Genomic DNA, 19,480 nt, shown 5'->3' with positions numbered 1-19,480 from the left:
CTAATCTAAATAATGCATATACATTTCACAAAGATTGGGTGATAACTTTTGGTGTTGGAGCGTTCACAAGGGACAATAAAGTGAAACAAGGGCCATAACTCTAGACGTAATTAACAGAAATTGCTGAAATTCAATAGGCTTCTTCGTTTCAGTAATCTAAATAATGCAAATAAATTTCAGAAAGATCGGATGATAACTTTTCAAGTTAGAGCGTTCACAAGGATCAATAAAGTGAAACAAGGGCCATAACTCTAGACGTAATAAACGGAAATTGCTGAAATTCAATAGGCTTCTTTGTTTCAGTAATCTAAATAATGCATATAAATTTCAGAAAGATCGGATGATAACTTTTGGCGTTAGAGCGTTCGCAAGGTTCAATAACGTGAAACAAGGGCCATAACTCTAGACATAATAAACAGAAATTATTGAAATTAAATAGGCTTCTTCATCTCACTAATGTTAACAACATATATCAATTTTAAAACAATTGGATGATAACTTTTGTGGACGATGGATGGACCGACGGACCGACAGACGGACGAGGCGACGGCAATATACGTCCACATTTCAATGTGGGCGTATAAAAACAAAAATTATTTGACAATCTTTCAATTATAAAATAATACACTTGATTATGACCACACAGTGATGTTCTTAAGGCACTGATCAGTCGATCGGTTTTAAGGGCGCCCACACGCCAATGGGTTCGTTTGCCCTGATCGAAACATTCTTATATCACATACGTGGAGGCTATGGCGCCCCACCACTCTGAACTCCACCCCCACTTTTAAAATCATATATACGGCCCTGGTTCCGATCATGTTTGACTTTTACAATACATTTTGCATGACCACATCTTTTTATTCCTGTACTCCTTTATTCGGGGAAATTAGAACCACAATACTCTTCTGACGAAAATGTATCTCGAACCGTTTGGACTGCACACGATGGTAGAGGGTATTAAAATCGCTGTCGTGAGAAAAGAGAGCGACCATAGATTATGAAACAAATTATTAATTGGATCTTAAATTAGAATGAATTACAAAACAAATTATTACGTAGTCAATTGTTTTATTTATTTAGGGGGATTAAGGAATCAGTCAGGCGTTAATGAATACACACGCCGGCTGTATATACATGTAGGTAATTAAGGAATAATTACGACTTTGAGTGGAGATAGCTGAATCAATTGCAATCAGATTGATGTGAACTTGCCGTAAAGTGGATATAGTAACCATTGACTACACGTATCGAAAAGTTTTCATGTCCATCTTATGTGCACTTTAAGTATTAATTATTAAACCCTGGATGTATGCCATTTGTTGGTTAATACACTACTCAAACAAAAATAGATTACGTACAGGGGAACTCCACCTAACCACTGATGTTAACTTATGAATATTAATTAAATTGTTATTGCTGAGCTGACTATGTAATGCAGGTACAAGTATATGCTTTAGCCATATACAGCGATAGTTAGATGACCCTTCTCAATCTGTTATTCCATTTAGATGGTTACCAACAAAATTTATTTGTACTGTTAATTCTAACGTATGCAGAAAGAAAGGCGCCGTACGATGATAATGGATCGTCATTTACAAATCGCGTTTCAATCAGCGCCGAGACATTGTGCCCCTCCCCCACTGACTATGTAATGCAGGTACAAGTATATGCTTTAGCCACAATAAGACACATGTCCAGAAGCCAGAGCTTAGGTATGCAGAGTAATGTTTAAAAAGAAATTGTTAGTATAAATTAATAAACAAATAAGACTTTTACTTGATCGTAAAGTAGAAGAAAACCGGTAACTTTTCTGAATGTTGGTACCTAGTGGCGTCTGTGGGATCATACTCCTCGCAGTGTTCCGTTTGATTAGAGCTAATCCCCCTTAACACTGCTGTAATGGGAGCAAAATTCTGTTCCAAATTATGACTGGTCAATAGTCTGATTAACAACCAATAGCTAACTGCATAACAATATCATTACACTTTAAACAGAGCTCCAAATTGGACCAAATATGTTTACATAACGTTACGTCATGACCCACAATTTTATTATGCCTAATTAACCAGTGCACAGCAGAATATTGCAGAAAAACTAACTGGATGACAAACGAGGCTATCAACACGGATACAATGTAAACAATACTGTTTGGAGACGAACAATACTTTCACCGTTTTTAATAACTTACATGTAAATCACTGTCCAAAGTTTTAGGGAAGACCCCAGATTAAACAAAGGGCTATCATGTTGCTGTACTTGGGATAGATTTGATTAAGTATCAGAAACCAATCCAGCAATGGCCAGCGAGGGATTTCTCGGACCATTGCTTCAGGAATATGGGGTAGGATTAGAATCAGATTGCGAGTCTACCTTTTTAAAAAAACTATAAGCCACCTACTCGCCCCTGTCTGTCCTCATTCCATTTGAGACCCCTTCCATTTGAATCCAGTGCAACATGATATTGGGTATTGAAAATAGTCTATGCAATGAAAATGTTTACTTTTTGATATTTTGGCATCTGGTAGTCACGGCTTTTGTTTTTCCCTATGCATGCTAGCTTAAAATTTCCTGTCAAAATTGTGTCCATATGATTATTATCAAATCAGTAAAACTGAAACATAGTACATAGGTCATTTCATGGACCGAATTCTAAGAAAGTTGTCTGTATGTTATAGCACATACAAACTTATGTAAAACTGCAAAGTTATATGACTCTAGCATTAATATTGACTGAGATATGGCTTTTAAAATCCGGGTACCCATTAGCAAGTTTTGAAACTACTATTCTATGACTCGATTTTGGTGTACTGGTTTTATATCTTTTAGTTAGACAATGTTCTTCAAATTTGGGGATTTGGAAGAACTTCTTATGTAGATTAATATGGAAGCCTATCGCTGCCAATATTAAATACTCTGCTACAATGTCTTTTCCATTCATTATATGTAAAAAGTACAATGTACAAAGTCCTGATACCGGTAATGATAAAGTCAAAATACTTCTAAGGCAAGAGTTAAATGTAAAACGTCAAATGTTAAGTGTTAAATGACAAATTTCTGGGAAAATGCTTTTTTGAGGTGTCTACATTTTACATTTCTCTCATTACATTTTGTCCTTCACGCATTCTACATAGCATGTTTCGCACAGCATCAACTTTCATATGCAAATGTAGGATATCACGTGACATATTAACATATACGGATACCTGGCACACTATAAGCCAGAACAAAGATATTCACAACCCTATAACAGGAAATCAGCCTATAGCACACAATAACAATTTACTTACCATGACACTTTGGATGGTACTTTACCATGATTATGGAGGAGGGGGGGGGGGGGGGGTGCTGCTGCTGTGCAATGTCCAAAGGTATCATGTTATATATTAGTGAAAAGCACTTTCATTTCTGTTTGTAAATATGTATAGTTTTCTGGTACAATCGTATTTTCATAATTCAAATCCAATAAATATCACACTATTAAAGGGGTATTCAAGTAAAAATACTGGTCTAAACTTGAAATTCCAGATACCATGTTACGTATCACTGATTGTTCTTTTCAAATATGCAAATAATTTTCTGGCACATTCATATTAACTTTACAAAATAAGATTAAAGTGGGGTGAAGTGAAGTGAAGGAAGGTTGGGGGGGGGGGGGGCGGGACTAAACTAAACAACCAGCGGCTGCCAGGCAGGATACGCCCACATTTTGCAGGAGATGGATAGAGAACAAGCTAAAAACAAACGCGATTTTTTGTACAATCAGGGGCAATAATCCAGAAAGTTATGGTCTGAAATGCGCAAATATCAAAAGGGACTGAGATGTTTGGGATATAAAGATATGTTTTAAGTTTCATCAAAATCGGATAAAAATTGTGACCTCTAGAGGGTCCACAACCTTCGTAGCATACTTTTACACAATTTGCATACAAAGTGCGGCCATTTTGTCGGGCAGTTTCATTTCGATTTTCCTGAAATTCGAATTCAACCTTCATTATGGTGGAATGATGATATATTTAAACGGTTTTTAAAATCGGAAAACAAAAATTGTGACCTCTAGAGAATCCACATGCTAAAAATGCAATTTTCCAAACAATCAGGAGCCATAATCCTGGAAGTTACATTCGGATATACGCGATTATCAAAAGGAACCAAGATCATAGTGAGTAATGGTGATATATTCACAATTTATTTTTTAAATCGGATAAAAATTGTGACCTCTACATGGATCGCAAGCTAAAAACATGATTTGTCGTACAATCAGAGGCCATAAATTCAGGACGTCACAATTCAATATGCACAAAAATAGAAAGGAACCAAGATATTTGGGTTATAAACATGCATTTCAAATTTCATCAAAGTCTGATAAAAATTGTGACCTCCAGAGGATCCACAATCCAGATACACAATATTTTGACACTATTTGCGAACAAGGGGCGGCCATTTTGTCCGTCAGTTTCGGTCCGATTTTTACGAAATTCGAACTCAACCATCCTTAGGGTGTAACGATGATGTATTCAAATGGTTTTGTAAATCGGATAAAAGTTGTGACCTCTATGGGGTCCACAAGCTAAAAACGCGATTTTTTTTGTACAATCAGGGGCCATAATTCAGGAAGTTATTGTAATGTCCGATATGTGCGAATATCGAAAGAAACCGAGATCTGTGGGTTATAAACATACATTTAAAGTTTAAACCAAATCCGATAAAAATTGTGACTTCTACAGTGTTCATAAGCTGAAAACGTGATTTTTCGTACAATCAGGGGCCATAATCCATGAAGTTACAGTCCGATACATGCCAATATCAAAAGGAACCAAGATCTTAGGATGATAAACCTATATTTCAAGTTTCATTGAAATCTGATAAAAATTGTGACCTGTAGAGTGTTCACAAACAATTGTGGACGGACGGACAGGGGCGATGACAATATACGTCCACATGAAAATGTGGGTCTATAAAAATAAAGATACGGGGCATAATCAAAAATTCTCTATGTCCATACTAAAAAATGTATAGTCATTCCTCTCTTTAAATATATTATTTATTTGTTGGGCACAATGCTTATATATTATTTTTTTTTTAATGGATCAAAGTTAATTAGGCTGTACTCAACTCTGTTTATAGAGAGACCGGAAAGAGTGGGGGGTGTTTAAAATATCAAAATACGGGTATTAATACGACATTCCAGCTATTGTGTTATAAATTACTGAAAAGTTTGTTTCTTTGGCTGTTTGAATCTATCAATTATTTCCTAGCACATTCATGATTACGCATGGTCGTCTAGATAGTTTCTTATGGTGTGCCAGCTTGATTTACTGTTACCGTGCGGTGAATATCCTTCTAGTGAGCTGGTTAATAGTGTGCCAGGTGTCCGTATATGTTAATAAGCAGGGCTCGAAATTCGTTTTTTTGATTGAAGGCCAAAGTGCAACCTTGATCAAAGGCCAAAAATTGGAAATCCAAGGCCAAGTCATGAATTAGATATTATCAGCTTATTTAGAAGGTTTTAATATGTAATATCTAAATCTGTTTATAGTAGATCTGTTGTTACAGGCCTGACTATCACATCACGTTCAATATTTTTATTACTTTTACAAAATTATGCATCCCTACATTTAAGGGGGGGGGGGGGATAAAATTCTTATCGTATATCGTTTTTAGTACGATTTTTTATTCTAAAAAATATATAAAAAATTGGCATGTAGCCATATTGAGAGTTAAAAGTATTACTATATCATCGGTAGAGCTGGGTAAAATATTGATAGTATCGATTAGATGTGCCAAAAAGCACTATCAAGTATCGTACTCTTGTCTATTTTTCGTGCGTGCATAGGAGTTGACACGACCCACATGTATTTGGAGAGAGAGAGAGAAATGGGGTTTAACGTCCACTCGACACAAACTAGGTCATTTCGGGACTAACATATGGTTTAACTTTATTTCAACAATTCGCTTGCGCGTAGGGGTCTTTAGCAGTGGGAGGAAACTGGAGGACCCGGAGAAAACCCACGAGGTTGGACAGGTGACCCTACTCCTTGTCACGTACAACTGGGGATTCGAAACCACGCCAGTCGACTCAATGACAGACTTTATGATACAGCGCGCGCACGCTAACCATTCAGCCATCCAACCCCCCAACATGTATTTGGTATGTCATATCTTGTTGTGTTGAACTCAGTTTCTGTATTTTAGCAAAGTGACCTCCAGTTACCCCAGATATAAGCCAAAATGTGATAGAGACCATGTATTTTTCAAAATTAATCGAGTCTGGCTGAAGAGCCCCCCACCCTCGCAGAGTTGCTTACCCACGGCCCTGAGGGTGCTGTTGTGGGCCCTGATCATAAAGATATGTCCTTTTCACACATTTTCTACAGTACTTGAAAATTCAACATATAAAAACACCTACCTGATAAAAGGGGTAGTGCACAATCCTGTAATTCCATAACTACACCATTTAAAACTTCCATCATTGGTTGAATATCCAATAAAACCAAAGAAATGGGCTGCAAACAGCAATAATACAATATTATTCTGTGCATGTACAGCAACTTACCTAATTATATTTTACCAGGCCTGGAAATAACGGTTTTAGATGTACCTGACAAAATGTCAGGCAGTAATGAAATAGTACCTGACATTTTCAATTTAGTGCCGGACGTGTATTAATAATATCAATAAAAAAAAAGACCAATCAGTGGCAGTGCCGGACAAAATGACAGGCATCAGAGGTTTAGTGCCTGACAAAGCCTGAATCTGTGTCTGACATTGTCTGTGACAGGTGTCTTATTTCCAGGCTTGATTTTACGGTATACCACCATAAAGTAGTTCTATGCTACAAGCAACGGTTAGTGACAAAGTCTTTGGTATGTAAATCTTGTGAGGCATCCTTGTATCCATTCCCCAGGTCCATTCTCAGGGAAGACACAATTATTTGTTATTGATAATTGTGCTATTTTTATCAACCAATCAAAAAATATGAAAATAGAAAGGAAAGCAAGTAACTTGCATCTTGTTGCAACAAAGATCGTCGAATTGCTATTGTACACTTTGTCAAAATATTTTAAGATATCTTTTTGTGAATAGGATTCTTCGTCTCATGACCTCAAACACTGTGTATAAATTTTAAAAAATTAGATATGAACTTCAGCCTCTAGAGCATCCACAAGATTTTTTGAAGTGATCAAGGGCCATACCTCTGGCAGTAATTATCGAAAATCAATGAAAATGAATAGACTTCTTCGTCTCATGACCTTAAACACTGTGTATAAACTTAAAGTCAATCGGATATTAACTTTGACCTCCAGAGCGTCCACAAGATTTTTTGAAATGATCAAAGGCCATAACTCTGGCATTAATTATTAAAAATCGCTGAAAATGAATAGACTTCTTCGTCTCATGACCTTAAACACTGTGTATAAATTTAAAGTCAATCGGACATTAACTTTAGCCTCTAGAGCGTCCACAAGATTTTTCAAAGTGATCAAGGGTCATAACTCTGACAGTAATTATCAAAAATCGGTGAAAATGAATAGGCTTCTTCGCCTCATGACCTTAAACACTGTATAAATTTGAAGTCAATCGGATATTAACTTTGGCCTCTAGAGTGTCCACAAGATGTTTTGAAGTGATCAAGGACCATAACTCTCGCAGTAATTATCGAAAATCGCTGAAAATGAATAGACTTCTTCGTCTCATGACCTTAAACACTGTGTATAAATTTAAAGTCAATCGGATATTAACACTTTGGCCTCTAGAGCGTTCAGAAGATTTTTCAAAGTGATCAAGGGCCATAACTCTGGCAGTAATTATCTGAAATCTCTGAAAATCAATAGGCTTCTTCGTCTCATGACCTTAAACACTGTGTATAAATTTAAAGTCAATCGGATATTAACTTTGGCCTCTAGAGCGTTCACAAGATTCTTTGAAGTGATCAAGGACCATAACTCTGGCAGTAATTATTAGAAATCGCTGAAAATCAATAGGCTTCTTCATCTCATGGCCTTAAACACTGTATATAAATTTAAAGTCAACCGGATATTAACTTAAGCCTCTAGAAGCGGACGGACGGGGGCGACGACAATATACGACCACATTTCAATGTGGGTGTATTAAAAGGGCAATTGATATGAAGTACTGCTTTTTGAATCCAACCAACTATCATATTAGATAACCAGCGGCTGCCAGGCAGGATAGGCCCTCATTTTCAAGAGATGGATAGAGAACAAGCTAACAAGAAAGTGATTTTTCCTACAATCAAGGGCCATAATTCAGGAAATTACAATTCGATATGCGCAAATATCGAAAGGAACTGAGATCTTTGTGTTATAAACTTACATTTCAAGTTTCAACAAAATCGGATAAAAATTGTGACCTCTATAGGGTCCACAACCTTGATATACCATATTTTTACGCTATTTGAGAACGAAGGGCAGCCATTTTGTCTGTCATTTTTGGTCCGATTTTCACGAAATTCGAACTCAGTCGTCCTTGGGGTGTAACGGTGATATAATAATTCGATTTTTTTAATCGGATAAAAATTATGACCTCTATAGGGTCCACAAGCTAAAAACGCAATTTTTCGTACAATCAGGGGCCATAATTCAGAAAGTTACGGTCCGATATGCGTGAATATCGAAAAGAACCAAGATCTTTGGGTTATAAACTTACATTTCAAGTTTCAACAAAATCGGATAAAAATTGTGACTTCTATAGGGTCCACAACCTTGATATACCATATTTTTACGCTATTTGAGAATGAGAACGGCCATTTTGTCTGTCAATTTTAGACTGATTTTCACGAAATTCGAACTCAGTCGTCCTTATGGTGTAACGGTGATATAATAATACGTTTTTTTTAAATCGGATAAAAATTATGACCTCTATAGGGTCCACAAACTAAAAATGCGATTTTTCGTACAATCAGGGGCCATAATTCAGGAACTTACATTTCAAGATTCAACAAAATTGGATAAAAATTGTGACCTCTATAGGGTCCACAAGCCAAAAACGTGATTTTTCGTACAAACAGGGGCCATAATCCATGAAGTTTCGATCCGATACATGCCAATATTGAAAGCAGCCAAGATCTTTTGGAGATACACCTATATTTCAAGTTTCGTTAAAATCGGATAAGAATTGTGACCTGTAGAGTGTCCACAAACAAATTGTGGACGGACGGACGTCCGGACGGACAGGGGCGACGGCATAATACGTCCATATGAAAATGTGGGCGTATAAAAACAGCATAGAAATTACGTAAATCCTCAACAAAATCCTCAACAACGTACGTGTTGGGAGAAAAATGTAATATAATTTTGTTATAGTGGTATTACGGCCTTGTGGGAATTGTAGAAATAAAATCTAGAGATTAGTTAACTTGCTTACTGAACAATTAAGAAAATTACATATTCCAGTGCTATTGTGTAGCAATATTGATAATTCCATGTGTTGCAAAAATGTTGTGTATATATGGTAACTCTTATACACGACGATATTCTAGGGGGTGCTAGTGTCACTAGCTGTGAAGTTAGTTACTTGTTAGTTATTTAGTTATTCATTATTGGGATTTATGTCACAATTCTGCAGTCCGTAATACCATAAGAGATGGTCTAAAACCAATAAATGTGAGATATATGCCATCGATAATTATATATTTATCTTCATTTCGAAGTTATTGTATTACAACTCAAAATTTGAATTTCATGAAACTGCCCAACAAATATATGGCTGTTCCTTGTACGCAAACGGTGTAAAAGTATGCAATACCAAGGTTGTGGACCCTCTACATGTCAAAGTAGAAGTACCAATTTTGAACTGATTTTAATGAAACTTAAAATGTATGTTTATAATCGAAATATCTCGGTTCCTTTCAATATTTACGCATATCAGACCGTAAATTGAATTATTTTTTTAGCCTGTTCTCTGTTCATCTCTTGCAAAATGTGGCTTTATCTTGCTTGGCCACCACTTGTTTGATTAATTTGTAGCATCAACCTCTGTGGCCAAGAAATCATCCAGGGCAGATAAATTTAATAGTGACTACCACATGAATGAAATGAAATGAAATGTGGTTTAACGTCCTACTGTTCTGCTCCTATACTGGGCTAATGAAGACGGGCATACGCCATACAGTGTGCTATGAGGGAAATTTTGCCCGGGCAGCGGCACTATCGCCTACTCTTATATCGAATTCCAACTGCCAAGGGATCTTTTACGTGCATTCTAATGTATACACGGGACCTCGGTTTTTCGTCTCATCCGAGGGACTAGACAGCTGTCCCTGTCAGGCCCTCCGTCCTGACCACATGAATGAATCCAGGCCTTAGAGGGGTAGGAGCGGAATACTGGGGATGGTGGAGAGAATAGGAAATGAATGAGTTGTTGTAAATTTTGGAAATATAATATTTCAGTCCTTCATGTTTATAAAATTGTGCGGGTGCCATAAAAAGCTCTTGATACCTTGAATATATGCAATTTAAAAGTAAACAAAAACTTAAAGTAGTTTATTAATCTCAATATTTAGGAGAGCGATTTAGCTAATTTGCAGGAGTCTTTAATGACTCCTTCGAAGGAAAGCTGACGTGCGTCGAGAGGAGCAGGAGCGAAAGCTCCTCTTAAACGTGAAGGACTGATATTTCTATAAATTCTAACCTGTTTTGGTCCAAAAACATCTCCTTTGGCTATAGAGTAAAGTAAGGAATATGCTATTTGACCAGCAGCACCAGTTACCAAAACTTTGATGGGTTCTGCCTGCAAAGCAAAAAGATGACATGTTGAATTGAAAAAACTCCAAAATGTCATGTGGGTGATGCACATTTACACAATGTATGTCACATGAAAAAACGTTTGTACACTGCCAATTTTGATCTTCAGATTCTTTATTATTATAGTATTATCCTTATATAATTAAAGCATACCGTTTACAATAATATGCTTTAAAATTAGAGTGTGAGACCTCAAAAATATGGATCACATTTTTGTTCCTATCAAAAAACTACTTAACTATGAACACCAGCGGCTGCCAGGCAGGATACGCCCACATTTTCGAGAGATGGATAGAGAACAAGCTAAAAAGAAAGTGATTTTTCGTACAATCAGGGGCCATAATTCAGGAAGTTACGGTCCGATATGTGTGAATATCGTAAGGAGCTGAGATCTTTGGGTTATAAACTTACATTTCAAGTTTCAACAAAATCGGATAAAAATTGTGACCTCTATAGAGTCCACAACCTTGATATACCATATTTTGCGCTCTTTGAGAACGAAGGGCGGTCATTTTGTCTATCAGTTTTGGGCCGATTTTCACGAAATTCAAACTCAGTCGTCCTTAGGGTCTAACGTTAATATAATAATACGTTTTTTTAAATTGGATAAAAATTACGACCTCTATGGGGTCCACAAGCTAAAATCGTGATTTTTCGTACAATCAGGGGCCATAATTCAGGAAGTTACAGTCCGATATGCGCAAATATCAAAAGGAACTGAGATCTTTGGGTTATAAACTATGAACACCAGCGGCTGCCAGGCAGGATACGCCCACATTTTCGAGAGATGGATAGAGAACAAGCTAAAAAGAAAGTGATTTTTCGTACAATCAGGGGCCATAATTCAGGAAGTTACGGTCCGATATGTGTGAATATCGAAAGGAGCCGAGATCTTTGGGTTATAAACTTACATTTCAAGTTTCAACAAAATCGGATAAAAATTGTGACCTCTATAGAGTCCACAACCTTGATATACCATATTTTGCGCTCTTTGAGAACGATGGGCGGCCATTTTGTCTATCAGTTTTGGGCCGATTTTCACGAAATTCGAAATCAGTCGTCCTTAGGGTCTAACGTTAATATAATAATACGTTTTTTTAAATTGGATAAAAATTATGACCTCTATGGGGTCCACAAGCTAAAATCATGATTTTTCGTACAATCAGGGGCCATAATTCAGGAAGTTACACTCCGATATGCGCAAATATCAAAAGGAACTGAGATCTTTGGGTTATAAACTTACATTTCAGGTTTAAACAAAATCAGATAAAAATTGTGACCTCTATTGGGTCCACAACCTTGATATACCATATTTTTACGCTATTTGAGAACGAACAGCGGCCATTTTGTCTGTCAGTTTTGGGTCGATTTTCACGAAATTCGAACTCAGCCATCCTTAGGGTGTAACGGTGATATAATAATACGTTTTTTTAAATCGGATAAAAATTATGACCTCTATAGGGTCTACAAGCTAAAAACGCAATTTTCGTACAATCAGGGGCCATAATTCAGAAAGTTACAGTCCGATATGCGCGAATATTGAAAGGAACCGTGATCTTTGGATTATCAACTTACATTTCAAGTTTCAACAAAATTTGATAAAAATTGTGACCTCTATAGTGTCCACAAGCCAAAAAACGTGATTTTTCGTACAAACAGGGGCCATAATCCATGAAGTTTCGATCCGATACATGCCAATATATAAAGGAACCGAGATCTTTTGGAGATAAACCTATCTTTCAAGTTTCGTCAAAATCGGATAAGAATTGTGACCTGTAGAGTGTCCACAAACAAATTGTGGACGGACGGACGGACGTCTGGGGGCGACGACAATATACATCCACATGAAAATGTGGGCGTATAAAAATATGCATATGTGAGAGGAAACCGGTGACCGTGTCTATTAATTTAGGTGGTAATGACATCACCGCGACATCATCACCTTTGGATATATACCGTAGAATACTTAGAATTTGTTCAATAGTGACAATATTCGAAGAATCGGTGAAATTTTGACAAGAAAGAGTTTGTTTTTTTAAAGGAGTTCGGTTTGGAACCGGAATCATTTAAAAGACAAAGAAGATAAGTCATTAAAAGACAGATATAAAGAAAAATTTGTGTGCTTTCCTGACATATTATGCCCAAATGATTTTTTTAAAGGACCGCGTGCACTTGCAGACAGCGTGTTATCATATTAAAATCACCAGGATGAAGAAATAATTATAGTATAATAATAAGACTTTTGAGTAGGCCACGAGACCGTTAAATTAACATTTTTAAATCAACCTCTAAAATACTGTTTTATTTGGATGTTTGGCTGTTTATTTTATAAACTGATTTTATTTTGATGCATTTTTGAATCTTTGTTAACTTCTTTTAAAACTCTTTTAATTTTATGTTATGGTTATATATTGATATGCTTTTAACCTGTAATATTGTATGAATACACTATAGCGGAGGCATCTATAATAACCTGTTTTCCTTATTTTAACTTCGTCGTCTTGGAAACAAACTGCAAAGCCCAACAAGATGATTAATCTGAGTAGCAATCTAAAATATATTTGTCAAATGTAAAGGGAGATAACTGCGTAAATATTTCAATTTTCTGTAAATTATCGAATATTCGTTACAATTATTATACTGATGTGCTGCTAATTGACGATATTAGGTTTGTATTCTATAATATTGGGTAGTATTTAGTAGTATTTGATAAGTATTTGGTAGTATTGGGTTATTATTTGCTTGATTTGGGTGATATAGGTAGGCAAATAGAACAGCATCAGTAATCACATTTGAAGTACATTTCCCACGATACATCTCACTATTTTTGAACAAAATCAAATAATATGCTCATTTGGCAACATTATGTTGTAGAGTATTGGGTAGTATGTGGTGATATTGGAGTGGTATTATGTAGTATTGGGTAGTAATATATAATATTGGGTAAATCGTCCCGCCGTGTAGTAAGCAAGAATTTCAAAATAGCCTTACAACTACAGACCGCACCTGTTACCCGAGTTTAATGAAACTTACAGATTATGATAACATTGATAATTTCTCTGAGTAGCCAAACTTTCGACCAGTTCCGCTTTGCGGTTTCCGAGATATGGGGGTTACCACACATTTCCTGTGGCACAGCTACAGACTACAATTACCAACCTATTTCAATGAAACTTGCAGATTAAAATTACGTTAATAATATCTCAAAGTAGCCAAAGTTTCGGCTAATTTCATTGAAATCTGTTGGTAATTGCGGTCTGTAGCCGTGCCACATGAAATGTGTGGTAACCTGATATCCCGGAAACTGCTAACCGGAAATGGCCTAAACTTTGCCTACTATGAGATATTATTAATGTAATTATAATCTGCAAGTTTCATTGAAATCGGTTGGTAATTGCGGTCTGTAGCCGTGCCACATGAAATGTGTGGTAACCTGATATCCCGGAAACCGCTACCCGGAAATGGCCTAAACTTTGCCTACTATGAGATATTATTTATGTAATTATAATCTGCAAGTTTCATTGAAATCGGTTGATAATTGCGGCCTGCAGTCGTGCAACATGAAATTTGTGGTGCAATTCGATGTATTTGAAACTGTTGACCGGAAGTGGTCGAAATTTTGGCTACCGGTACTCTAAGATATTATTAATGTTATTCACTTATTGTGATCTGTAAGTTTCATTGAAATCGGTTGATAATTGCGGTACGGAGACTTGCCACATGTGGCAAATAGTCTTCGAATTGTCTCACCACATGTGGCAAATAGCCCCAACCTTTCTGAAACCCTGAACTCCGGTTGGGAATTGCATTTGCATCACCCCACCCAATGGTCAGTAAAAAGAAATGAAATGGGGTTTAACATCCTACTGTCAAGTACTGTTCTGCTAGTAAACTGGGCTAATGAAGAGGGGCATACGCCATACAGTGTGCTATGAGGGAAATTTTACCCGGGCAGCAGCGCTACGGCATACTCTTACATGTACATGTATATCAAATTCCAACTGCCAAAGGATCTTTTACGTGCACGCAAATATGTACATGGGACCTCAGTTTTTCGTCCCATCCAAACGACTAAACAGCTGTCCTTGTCAGGCCCTCCGTCCTGCATCACTGACAAGGGGAAACCACCAGGGCTGCCGACAATCAGTATCGCAGCGCAATTTGCGATACATATTTTGTCCGTTGCTAATCAAAAATTAAAATCTAACGTTTTTGATTCGCAGTAACTGCGAATCATTAACATGCCTGTCATTTTGGATATTGACACAAAGATTTATCCACATTTCTCAACGCTTTCAACGTATATAAAATACCAAATAAATTTTATAAACAAAACGGAATTCTCCGTGTGACATTTTCTTCTCGAACTACCCAGACTTAATTCATTATACTATATAACAATGCTATATAATACAGGGACATCACTCTATGAATCGGGACTATTAAACCGGAAATAGGGAATCAAGTAGTACCACTCACGTTGCGAGACATGTCAATTTCGAGTAATTATATCAATATTCAATTTGAAAAAAATTAAATTCAGTGTATCCCCCACGTATTGTAAATAAAATATAAAAAATAAATATGTGTAAACGTATTGTAAAATGAGAAATCAAAGTAAGAATTCCCGTAAACTATTATTGTTTATATCGCGTGCGTCTAGTTAATCGAGATTATTCGTAAAATACCGCGTGCTTACGATTGAACAAAAATAATAACACACGATAAAAAGCAGACGAAATTGTTTTCTAACGAAGAAATAAGAAGTCACTGCCCAGACATAAGGCCTAACCAAAAGTCTACATTCATTCGGAAATGTTCACAGCTACCTGTAGAAGTGCTAAAATTCTAACAAAATCTTAAGAATGAAATCTAATCATTTGTTATCAATTAAAATTAAAATAATCTTGTTATTTAGGTGTTTTATGTTGAAACTGAAAAACTGCTAATCAATTTTTAAATTTGCTAATCAAATTTGGCAAAATTGGACTTTTTGATTAGCAGTGCTGCTAATCATCTGTGAAAAATTACCGACAGCCCTGGAAACCACGCCGGAAAATCTGGATGAACTTCCTCGGCCAATGCAGGGATCAAACACCCGACCTCCAGGCTAGCGAGCCAGCGTCTACTCTTACTCACTTAGCCACGTGATCCCTGGTCAGTAAAAGTCCCGGATAAAGAACAGTATATTATCAAATATCGATATATATTGTGATGAGTTATTATACTGTTGAATTTTGGTAACCGCAAATCGTGCCACCCAAAGGCAAATGCATTGTGACTGTAAATTTACAGATGAAAATATTGATAAAAATTCATTTGACTTTATGCCATTCAATTGTCATTGAAGGCATGAAATGACCACAACTAAATAATACACACGTTTCACATGTTGTGAAAACAATAAAAAGGGTCTGCAGTTGGCTGTAACCTGTTGACAAAGTGTTGTACATATAATATATTGAATGATAATGATGATATCGTATTACTATTAATATTAAATAAGCCATAAGGACAACCAAGGTCAGATGAGAATACTTAATAAAATTATTTCCGTCTTGGTCTAGGCCCTATAGGCTTATTAAAGTTTGGAAAATAATATGAAATATCTCTAGAATGTAACAATAACCATGTTATTATCCTATTGACAACAGAAAACATCACATAACATGATCACAGGGTGCAAGCGTGTCTGAGCTTCGAACTAGGGCCTATATTATTACTCAATGACAATACTGCAACCAACAACGGTCATTGAAACTTTAAACAGTCAAAGTTCAGTCACGTCGTACAAGTTTAACAGCTTGGAAATGCTTTAGATTTGATTTATAGAATTTAATGTATTTATTACAAAATTTATAAACTAACATTGCTTACCATCTTTGTCGAAACTTTAGAATCCTACTATTTTCTAAAATCACAGTTCCAAGTGAATTACCGACTCCGGAAAAAAAGGTCAAGGTCGAGAAAGAATCTGAGCAGATACTGGGAATTTGATTGGTAGATGTTTTGGTAGACGGAATTGATTTCAAATTGATCCGCAGTAAATATTCACTTACATGTACCCGCTGGACTTTTGCACTGCGATATCACCCTAGGTGGAAGTGGATATTTTATAAACCCCGGGAACGAACCAACGAACCGCACAGAACAGTTTTCAATGGGTTATGATTTTGGCTGAGCACTGTCGTCGTTTTAGATAACTACGTTCGATTGTTTACTGTACTATTACTGACGGATGCATTTGTCCTACCATGGTCATGGACCTTGTGACTTGTCCTACATGATGGACCTTAATGACTTGTCCTACATGATGGACCTTAAAGGTCCATGGTCCTACTGATCCATAGTTTTTTTATATGATTATCTAAATTTGATTTTGAATTCATTGTGGTGCATTTTTATAGGGGATGCTCGATACACAGCCCATAACGTCCCGAATTGACAGAATTGCAATCGAGTGACGCGGAATTACCGAATTATCGAGCGGAATCTCTCACCCGTATTCCAGCGCCCGGATTCGAAATGAAGTTAGCACACATATTCCTACCGCCAATAAAACCCTAGACATAATTATCACGAAAATAATTGTTACCTTTATATTAGAAAATAACATTTTAAGACATATTAATGCAAAGTATATGTAATAGACAAAAAAAAAAACCCTAAACTATTACCGTAAACATACTAAAATATCGCACACTGGGCTAACTGAGCACGCAGAAAAGGGGTACGTCCAAGCTGCATCAAAACGCACCGAAACCAGCTTTGGTGGCAAAATGTTTTTTATTTCACAGAGTTAAGGAATGAATAAACTACTAGAATACAAAAATCCAGAAGCCACCTATGCTGGCTTTTCGAGATATATTACCTTGATATACTAAAAATATGGGTAGGCTCACGCAATTAACTTCTAAACTAGCTTTGGTGGTTCCAAGATCTTTATTTCACCAAATCGAAAGATGCATATAAATAAGGTATGAACATGTCAAATTTCATTAACATTCTATTTTGGCGTATCGAGTTATACCACCGAAAAGTTCCTAGCACACTGATTGGAGGCGGGGTTCGTGGGTACAATAAACAAGGTGTACACCCACGCTGCATCAAAAAACACTTAAACCAGCTTTGGTGGCAAAATGTTTTGTATTTCACAGAGTCAAGGGATGAATAAACTACTAGAATACAAAAATCCTGAAGCCTTCTATGCTGGCTTTTCGAGATGTTTTACCGTAAATGCATTAAATATGTGGTGGAATCGGGTTAGGGTAGGCTCACTGATCACGCAATAACTTCTACACTAGGTTTGGTAGCTCCGAGATCTTTATTTCATCAAATTGACAGATACATAAGGTATAAAAATGTCAAATTTCATTAACTTTCTATGTTGGCTTATCCAGTTAAACCACCGCAAAGTTCCTAGCACACGGATTCGAGGCGAGGTTCGTGGGTTCAATAAACAAGGGGTGCGCCCACGCTGCATCAAAAGCACCCAAAGAAGCTTTGGTGGCAAAATGTTTTGTATTTCACAGAGTCAAGGGATGAATAAACTACTAGAATACAAAAATCAAGAAGCCTTCTATGCTGGCTTTTCGAGATATATTACCGTATTACGTACTAAATATGTGGGGGAATCGGGTTAGGGTAGGCTCACTGCGCACGCAATTACTTCAAAACTAGCTCTGGTGGCTCCAAGATCTTTATTTCACCAAATCGACAGATGCATAAGGTATAAACATGTCAAATTTCATTAACTTTCTATGTTGGCGTATTGAGTTATACCACCGAAAAGTTCCTAGCACACTGATTCGAGGCGGGGTTCGTGGGTACAATAAACAAGGGGTACGCCCACGCTGCATCAAAAAGCACCCAAACCAGCTTTGGTGGCAAAATATTTTGTATTTCACAGAGTTAAGGGATGAATAAACTACTAGAATACAAAAATCCAGAAGCCTCCTATGCTGGATTTTCGAGATATATTAGCTTAAACATACTAAAAATATGGGGGAATCGTGTTAGGGTAGGCTGACTGCGCACGCAATAACTTTTAAACTATCTTTGGTGGCTCCAAGAACTTTATTTCACCAAATCGACAGATGCATAAGGTATGAACATGCAAAAGTTCATTAACTTTCTATGTTGGCGTATCGAGTTATACCACCGTAAAGTTCCTAGCACCCGGATTCGAGCCGGCGTTGGCGGGTTCAATAAACAAGGGGTACGCCCAAGCTGCATCAAAAAGAACCCAAACCAGCCTATCTAACCCGATTCCCCCATAGTTTTAGTATGTTTACGGTAATATATCTTGAAAAGCTAACAGAGAAGGCTTTTCGAATTTTGCAGTCTAGTAGTTTATTAATCCCTTGATTCTGTGAAAAGTGCGTTTTGATGCAGCGTGGACGTACCCCTTTTCTGCGTGCTCAGTTAGCCTAGTGTGCGATATTTTAGTATGTTTACGGTAATATTTTTTTTTTTTTGGGGGGGGGGGTTGTCTATTACATATATACTTTGCATTAATATGTCTTAAATGTTATTTTCTAATAAAAAGGTAACAATTATTTTCGTGATAATTATATCTAGGTTTTTATTGGCGCTAGGAATATGTGTGCTAACTTCTTGGGCTGAAGTCAGCGGACGTTACGCTGAGCGGACGTTTTATGACCTTGACCCTCATCGTCAAAAGCTGTGGTTAACAAAGCACAATGTTTAGTCGT

General features: G+C 36.7%; 1 protein-coding gene across 2 annotated transcripts in view; it reads right to left on the bottom strand.

Annotated features, from left to right (window-relative positions):
* Positions 1 to 16,800, bottom strand: part of LOC126821188 (malate dehydrogenase, cytoplasmic) — a 35,376-nt gene extending 18,576 nt beyond the window's left edge. The window contains exons 1-3 of one of the 2 annotated variants that reach the window (XM_050549596.1): positions 16,644 to 16,800; positions 10,654 to 10,752; positions 6,410 to 6,506 (exon numbers count right to left, since the gene is read on the bottom strand). In XM_050549596.1, coding sequence (XP_050405553.1) covers positions 6,410 to 6,506; positions 10,654 to 10,752; positions 16,644 to 16,646 — 199 coding nt within the window. In that variant the 5' untranslated portion in view covers positions 16,647 to 16,800. Of the gene's footprint in view, positions 1 to 6,409; positions 6,507 to 10,653; positions 10,753 to 16,395; positions 16,507 to 16,643 lie in introns of those variants that run through there. The other variant, XM_050549597.2, reaches the window with a different exon arrangement.
* Positions 16,801 to 19,480: the final 2,680 nt, after the last annotated feature.

The sequence above is a fragment of the Patella vulgata genome, chromosome 5 (genome assembly GCF_932274485.2).
Source record: "Patella vulgata chromosome 5, xgPatVulg1.2, whole genome shotgun sequence".
NCBI lineage: Eukaryota > Metazoa > Mollusca > Gastropoda > Patellidae > Patella > Patella vulgata.
Note: the sequence above shows the minus strand (reverse complement) of the source record. Positions and strands in the feature narration are given on the sequence as shown.